Source organism: Zingiber officinale, chromosome 1A (assembly GCF_018446385.1).
Source record: "Zingiber officinale cultivar Zhangliang chromosome 1A, Zo_v1.1, whole genome shotgun sequence".
NCBI lineage: Eukaryota > Viridiplantae > Streptophyta > Magnoliopsida > Zingiberales > Zingiberaceae > Zingiber > Zingiber officinale.
Genome location: NC_055987.1, coordinates 46,440,961 through 46,449,131, shown reverse-complemented (window position 1 = coordinate 46,449,131; position 8,171 = coordinate 46,440,961). Strand labels below are relative to the sequence as shown.

The window sequence follows — 8,171 nt, the reverse complement described above, 5'->3', positions numbered from 1 at the left end:
ACGTACTGTAAATCCGACGGTCCTGAATGACTCAATAAAGGTAAAAATGGTACGATATTGATCTTGAGCCGTTGATCGGGTCGATATTTTTGAAACAGACAGGACACGTTCCAGGGTTCTCCAGAGAGGACTGACTGTATAGAACCATCCGCGAAATGGCCACGTGTCTGGTTGGGAAATGACTAACAACCGGGAGTTGACCATGAGAAGCAGGTGGAGATGCCTTCGTTACCGGACATTATTTGGGTTGGCCCATTTAGGCCCAAATTCAACAGCCCGAATCTTCCACTTCTTAACCACCTCTTACGTTAACATATGTCGATTTGCACTCAACAACATACCCGATCTTTCACTCGCAGAAATAAGAGGCCCCGCCTAACTTCACAATGAAGTAAATGGTACATGTGCAAGGCTAGAGAATTAGTTGGTGAACATTAGGAAGAGGAATTTGCGACGAAGTCTACATCTCCACGGCGGAAGGAAAGAGAAGCAGCGGCAGTAGAGAAAGACGAGGGAACCGAAGTCTGCCGTCTTCTGCTCGCTCCCAACTCCTTTGTCATTTCGCGTTGCCGCTTGATCTCCGGGTAATTTCTGTTTTTTTTTACAGATCTGGTTTGTTACTTCAATTTTGGGCGAGAAAACATTCCGATCGTTTGAACTACCTAAGCTTCTATTGACAGTCAGGTCGTTCCTTGCTGTGGGTTCTAAAGGACTGATGTTTATTGACTTTTAGTTATAGATAATCGACCTCACTGCATCGCGTGCGATTTGCCGGCTTCGATCTTGAATCTGTGGGTTACTGTTCGTTTTGAATCTATATTTTGTTTTCATCCTAACAATGGCCCGCAGTTAAAAGAATCTTGTTTGCCTGTTTATTGTGGGGAAAGATTAAATTTTTCCCCCAAATCAGCATCTTAATGCCTCACAAACCCTAGATAATGTTCCGTAGGCGTCTCAAGTGGTAAATTTTGTTATCCTCGTTGTACTTGTTTTTTTTCCTGTTTATTCTTTTGGCCCTTCAGTCCCTTCTATTTAGGCTCTTTAATCCCTTCTATAAAAGAAAACCAGCAAATCATAGTGCCGACCTGTAAAATTTGTTGCATTTGAAATTGATCCATATTATTTTCCTTGTTTTGGTTATGGGATAGCGCATATTTGCACTTTCGACGTGATTAGCTTTCTTTTTGTCCTTTCTCCCTTTTTTACTCCATATACTGAATGCATATTGCCAGTTTTTTTGTATCAAACGATAGGTATACAAAAATAACTAGTTAATTAGGGTAACTATTAATTGCTTTTGCAGATTAGTAGGTGAAATTTACTGGTGTCAGTTAATTATTAATATCTCTTTATCGTTGCATGGAGGTAAGGATGTCTGACCTCAAGTTTTTTGTTGCCTCCATTCTAATCCTAGGTTTCAATCACTTACTTTTTAAGTTTAGCTTGGAGCAACGAAAATGAGTGACAATTTGATGGATAAAGTCAGTGCCCTTGGTGAGCGTCTAAAAATTGGGGGTGCTGAGGTGAGCAGGAAAATGAAAGACGGCATGAGCTCCATGAGTTTCAAGATGAAGGAAATATTTCAAGGTCAGAACCAAGCTGAGAAGATTGTGGAGGAAGCGACATCAGAGAATCTAGAGGGTCCTGACTGGTCTTCTAACCTTGAGATATGTGACATGATTAATAGTGAAAAGTTCAACAGTATTGATTTTATCCGCGGCATAAAGAAACGGATCATGTTGAAGGATCCTAGGGTCCAATATCTTGCTTTAGTTCTTCTTGAGACCTGTGTAAAAAACTGTGAGAAGGCTTTCTCTGAGGTTGCTGCAGAACGAATCCTTGATGAGATGGTCAAACTTATTGATGATCCTCAGACTGTTGTAAATAACAGGAATAAGGCTCTTATCATGATTGAAGCATGGGGAGAGTCTGGTGATGAGCTCCGATATTTACCAGTATATGAGGAAACTTATAAGGTATTAGCACGTTTTAACAAATACCTCTGGTTATTTTGTTAGATAACAACATGAAGCAATACAACTATGATACTTTCTACTAGTTCTGGACCTTCCATTTGTAACACAATATTTATAGTTTCTGTATTGCACTTTGGGTGCTCCAAAGCATTATCTGATTCCTTTTTTTTTCATAGAGCTTGAAATCTAGAGGCATTCGTTTTCCAGGACGAGATAGTGAAAGCTTAGCTCCAATTTTTACACCACCACGTTCAGTTACGGAGACTGAAGCGTATGATAGTTTATCTCAACATACTTATGATGATGTACCCACATTTAGTTTTACAGCTGAACAGATAAAGGAAACATTTGATGTTGCTCGCAACAGTCTTGAACTTCTGTCAACAGTTCTCTCCTCCTTGCCTCATCAAGAAGCTCTTCAGGTGATTTATTTGTTTGTATGTGTATATTTCCTTACACATGCTTTCTTTTATCTTTTGTATAAAAGAATGTGTAGGTTTTGTAGTGTTTATCTGATTCAATCTTGCTTTTGTATGTTGTTCTTCATCTACTAGTCATTTTTATCTCTAGGTAGTGTATAGACTGTTTCGTCACCGGTAGTTAAGTATGTTTTTTTTGACAGTCTCACGTGATTTCAATTTGAAACATAGTTTTATATTCAAAATAGGTTTCATGTTATGAACTTCTGGAAGTCTCAGTTCACTGGGTTATATTGGAGAGACCTTCTCATGAAACCACATGAAAGCCCCTTTAATAGCTTCACAATTTGGGGCTGATTCAATCCTGGCTCTTCACTTTCCCTTAATAGCCACACAAACAACTGCGATTAAATCAGCCGGTTCACACGATTCGCACAGTAAGGCCCCCTACATTCTAGGTTTGTCCACTGATAGCATGAAGGCCTCTTGCATTGTAATTTTGTTCACTATTAGCATCAAGGCCCCCCTTCTTTGATCGTGTGGCTCTTAGAAGGAATCTTTGTACAATTTACGCATAAGAGTCGCTCAAATCTAGTGTTTTTTCCACTAATATTTTCTTATGGGCAGGATGATTTGACAAAGACCCTCTTCCTACAATGCCAACAAAGCCAATACACTGTCCAGAGAATCATTGAGACTGCAGCTGACAATGAAGTAGTTCTATTTGAGGCCTTGAATGTGAACGATGAGCTTCAGAAGGTCCTCTCCAAGTATGAAGAGCTGAAGAAGCCTCCGTTGGTACAGTCTGAACCTGAACCCGCAATGATACCAGTTGCTGTGGAACCTGAAGATTCTCCTCGGGTCAGTAGAGAAGATGTTCTCGTCAGAAAACCTGCTGGTTCGAGGACCAAGTCTAGCGGCGACGATGACATCCTGAACGACCTTGACGAGATGATTTTTGGCACCAAGGGAGGCAGCACATCTGAGGATCAAGATCCAAAAAGGAAGCATCAGCAACAAAAGGATGATCTGATCACCTTCTAAGTATCTTCCTATTGTTTATAGGTAAAGCCTGGAATTTGTGGTGGTGTTTTGTGTTTCTTCATTTCTCATATTCAGACTTCGGTGGTATATCACTGTAAGAAACTAACTACTGTGGTCTAGCTGTTCTGATTTCCATTCGGTTGTTATAGCTGTTGGACCTGAAAAGATAAATCTGCTCGTTTATATCATTTTTACTATTAACAAAGACATGTCAAGCAAATGTTAGATGCTATTAAAAAGCTCAAGGAGACATAATATTTATGGAATTAGGGGAGAAATTAATTGAGAGTTAAATATATTGTGATATAATTTAAAATGAAATTTAGGATGTAACATTTATTAATTAATAATATTGTTGTGTGAATGAAAATGATAAGATAGTTTAGATTACAAGTAAATAATTTTGTATAAATTAAAAAAATTGTAGAATGGATCAACTAATTAATCCATATATAAATATTAATATTAATTATTTTGATATTCAATGTTCAACTATGATTTATATTTGAAAACATTAATACAAGATATTGGAGAAACATAAGAAAAGAAATAAATAGTTAATTCCATAAATAATTATATAATAACAATTAAGTCTTATCCTACTAGTTGAGATTTGTTATAAGAATCTTTTTACGTCATTGGGTTCTATGTCCTACTATATTATCGTCTATATTTAAATAAATTTTATCTTATTTTATTGTTGCTAACCAAGTCTTTTTTAGTCTTCCTCGTTGGATATGCGTGTTTGTCATAGTTTCATATCGCCTAATTGGAGTATTTATTGGTCATCTAAGTATATGTGTGTACCATTTTAAAAGTGTCTCTCGAAATTTTTCCTCAATAGGTGCAACTCCGACTCTTTGTAATACTTTCATTTCTTATTTTATCCATCCTCATATGTCCACACATCCACCTTAACATTCTCATCTCTGCAACTTTCATCTTGTGCTCATGTGCTCGAGTCATAGCCCAACATTCAACTTCATATAACATAACAAGTCTAATTGTGGTTTTATAGAACTTACCTTTAAGTTTTAGAGGTACTTTACAGTCACATAAAACACTCGACGTTTTTTTCCATTTCAACCATCCTGCTTATATTCTATGTAAGACATCTCTCTCAATTCCTCTATCATTTTATAAAAATGATTATAAATATTTAAATCTTTCGGTTCCGGGCAACTTGTCCTCTCCTATATTAACAATTGTCTCATTACTTCTAATATTGTTAAACTTAAATTCTATATATTCTGTCTTTAATCTACTAAGCTTAAAATATTTCCCTTCTAGTGTTTCCCGTTAAGATTCTAGTTTAACATTTACTCTTTCACGTGTTTCATCTACCAAAATAATATCATCTGTAAACAATAAGTACTACAGTACTATGTCTTGAATGTGTGCAATGAGTGTTGGTGCAACCTTAGGTCAAGGTCGATCTGGTTGACCTGACTCGAGTTGTATTTTGATGTTTGACTTAGGAAGATTGTTGGTGCAACCTTAGGTCAAGGTTGACCTAATTGAGTTGTATTTTGATGTTTGACACTCGTGGAAGAGTTGTATTCTTGATATGGGACAAATGTTTGGGAGATTATTGGTGCAACGTAGGTCAAGGTTGACCTGGTTGACCTGATTCGGGAAAGAGTCCAAGTATGGAGACTTGGCACGGAGAAGTCCTAACTGGGATGTTAGGCAGTGTGGAAAGTCCTGGTGAGTGAAGCCAGGCAGTGGGAAAGTCCTAACTGGGATGTTAGGCAGTTGGAAAGTCCTGGTGAGTGAAGCCAGGCAGTGAGAAAGTCCTAACTGGGATGTTAGGCAGTGTGGAAATCCTGGTGAGTGAAGCCAGTGAGAAAGTCCTAACTGGATGTTAGGCTGTGGAAGTCCCGTGAGTGAAGCAGACAGTGGGAAAGTCCTAACTGGATGTTAGGCGGTTGGAAATCCTGGTGAGTGAAGCCATGAGAAAGTCCTAACTGGGATGTTAGGCAGTGTGGAAATCCTGGTGAGTGAAGCCAGGTGGAAGTCCTGGTGAGTGAAGCCAGGCAAGGGAAATCCAAATGGGTCAAGGTTGACCAGACATCTGGTGAAAAGTCCAAGCAGGGAGCTTGGCACGGGAAAAGTCCAAGTATGGAGACTTGGCACGGAGAAGACCAAGTTGGAGACTTGGCGCGGGAAGTCGGAGAGAGCTCGGTAGCTCGGTAACTCGGGAGCTCGGTAGCTCGGGAGCTCGGTAGCTCGGGAGCTCGGTAGCTCGGGAGCTCGGTAGCTCGGGAGCTCGGTAGCTCAGTAGCTCGGGAGCTCGGTAGCTCGGTAGCTCGGTCTCCGGACGAAGTCGGAGAGAGCTCGGTAGCTCGGGAGCTCGGTAGCTCGGTAGCTCGGTAGCTCGGGAGCTCGGGAGCTCGTAGCTCGGTAGCTCGGTAGCTTGGTCTCCGGACGAAGTCGGAGAGAGCTCGGGAGCTCGGTAGCTCGGTAGCTCGGTCTCAGGACCAGGTAGGATTTAGGGCTGGGAGCTCTAAACCTGGATCAGTCTGGTGACCGATCAGGAGTCGATCAGAAGCCGAACAGGAGCGAGGCGCAAGAGGGGCTGATCGGTCTGGGGACCGATCAGCACAAAGCCTGATCGGTCCCCCGGACCGATCAGGAAGTTCCCTGATCGGTCTGTGGACCGATCAGTAGGTTCCCTGATCGGCCCACAGACCGATCAGGGCACTAGCCGTTGCGACGCAATGGCTAGATTTCTTCTGTGCTTCTTTCTCCGCAGGTATAAAAGGAGGCTGAGAGCTTCTACATTGGGCACGACTTCTTCTTCCTTGGATTGAAGCTTCTGCTTCTGTGCTCTGAGGTTCTGAGCTTTGTTGAGCTCGCTTCCGAAGCTTCGCGTGAGCTTCCAATCGACGGTCAGCTGCTGCTGTTGTCCGAGAAGTTGTTGCTTCACAGGCAGTCGACGAGAAGGTGAGTTAGTGTTTGTACATTGTTCTTGTCTTTCTACTTGTATTTCTTGAACTCCTTCTTGTTGTTGCAAGTTTTGTGGCGAGGTTTCTCCACCCAGAAGGAGTGCATATTAGCCGGTTTTCCGGGGACTCATCCACCGACGGATTGACTGGACTCGTCCACCTTACAGACACGTCGAGGAGTAGGAGCCCTAATCTCCGAACCTCGTTACATCGGTTTGTTTTTCTTCCTTGTATTTCCGCTGCGACTAACCCTAACTGTAGGAAGAACGCGAGAATTTGGGGCGGCTATTCACACCCCCCCTCTCTAGCCGAGTACGAACGATCCTAACAAGTGGTATCAGAGCGAGGCCGCTCTTCGACGGATCAACACCCGGGGGAGCACGGGCTAGAGATGGATCTCTATAGAGAAGATGTCACGATTCAACCCTTCTACGAGTCTCACGACAACTTCACATATTGGAAGGTAAGGATGATGTATTTTCTTAGGACTAATATGTTAAATTGGTTTTGTGTACAAGAAGGGTTTTCCCCTCCGATGGATGAGGAAGGAAAACCTATCAAGAAGAAGGAGTGGACGAAAGAGCAAATCCGACAATCCGAAATCAATGACGAGGTAACAAAAATTATTGAATTTGCTTTACCTAATAATGTTTTGTGCAAGATAGATAGGTACAACAACGCCAAGGAATTGTGGAACAATTTGGCAAAATTCCATGAAGAGGAGCCTAGTGAGCCAAGTAGCTCACATCATGGAGGAAGCGAATTGGGAGTTGAGGACTACTCAACATCCAAGGAAGAAGAGGAGGAGAGCTCTTGTTCAAGATCGGAGCAAGAAGAGGCATCTACCTCCGGAAGGGATGAAGAAGAAAGCTCATCTACATCCACAACCCTAGGTAACTCAAACACTGTGATTTCAAGCAAATTACACATAATGTGTTTTGAGTGTAGGAAGTTTGGGCACTACAAGAGTAAGTGTCCAAAGAGGGTTAGAAAGACTCCACCGGCACCAAAGGTCAAGGAAGCCGGAGTCCCGACATGCAAGAGCAAGAAGCACGTGGTGTGCTTCCAATGCAAGCAACGGGACACTATAGGAGTCAATGTCCAAGGGGAGGCAACCTCACAAGGACAAGAGGCCAAACACGTGTAAAGGGGGAGCTAAGGCAAACCCTAAGGTAACATTTAAAGCTCATTCTTGCAATTCTAGTAGGATGCATGCTAGTAGTCTTATTGCCATTGTCAATAATGATAAGCATGTTAACACTAGAAATCGATACATGTGCTTAGGAGCCAAGCATGTTGGCCTAGATAAGAACAATTCTAGAAATGCTAACCCTAGAATTAACTCATCTAAGGCTAAGGAAAATCTAGGTAGAAACCCCAAGACAACTAGACATATGCCTAGGAACACCTCAAGAAAGAATGATAAGTTAAAACTTGAGGTTTTAGAGAAAGAAAATCAAGTCTTGAGGTCAAGACTTAACACTCTAGAAAAGGCCCTAAAGAATTTAGAGAAGTCAACTCTAGGGTCTAAGGGTCAAATTTCAAAGCCCAAGGACAAGAAAGGTTTGGGTCACAAACCTAAGTTCCAAATGGTCAAACCCACCTATCATAATGTTCCATTCGATTATGGAACAAAAACTAGGGCTAGGGAGACCACCACCAAGGTCACAAGGGGAGTCACCCCTAGAGTTGATCTTGATGAGTCCCAAATGATCAAGGCTTTAAAGCCTAAGAGGGTCATTAGGAGGGTTGCTAGGGAAGTTATCCCTAGTGAATATTTAGTG

The 8,171-nt window shown here is 41.7% G+C and overlaps 1 protein-coding gene across 3 annotated transcripts; it reads left to right on the top strand.

The window, feature by feature from the left end:
• Positions 1–420: 420 nt before the first annotated feature.
• LOC122024285 (TOM1-like protein 1) lies at positions 421–3,627 on the top strand. Of its 3 annotated transcripts, XM_042582879.1 has the most exons (5): positions 421–584; positions 1,304–1,365; positions 1,443–1,976; positions 2,153–2,398; positions 3,023–3,627. In XM_042582879.1, exons 2-5 carry the CDS (start codon positions 1,360–1,362, stop codon positions 3,437–3,439), a joined length of 1,203 nt encoding a protein of 400 aa, XP_042438813.1. In that variant the 5' UTR covers positions 421–584; positions 1,304–1,359; the 3' UTR covers positions 3,440–3,627. The 3 variants fall into 3 exon arrangements, with proteins under 3 accessions (XP_042438813.1, XP_042438828.1, XP_042438821.1); XM_042582894.1 differs by lacking the exon at positions 1,304–1,365; XM_042582887.1 differs by lacking the exon at positions 1,304–1,365 and having other exon boundaries at positions 422–584; positions 1,415–1,976.
• Positions 3,628–8,171: the final 4,544 nt, after the last annotated feature.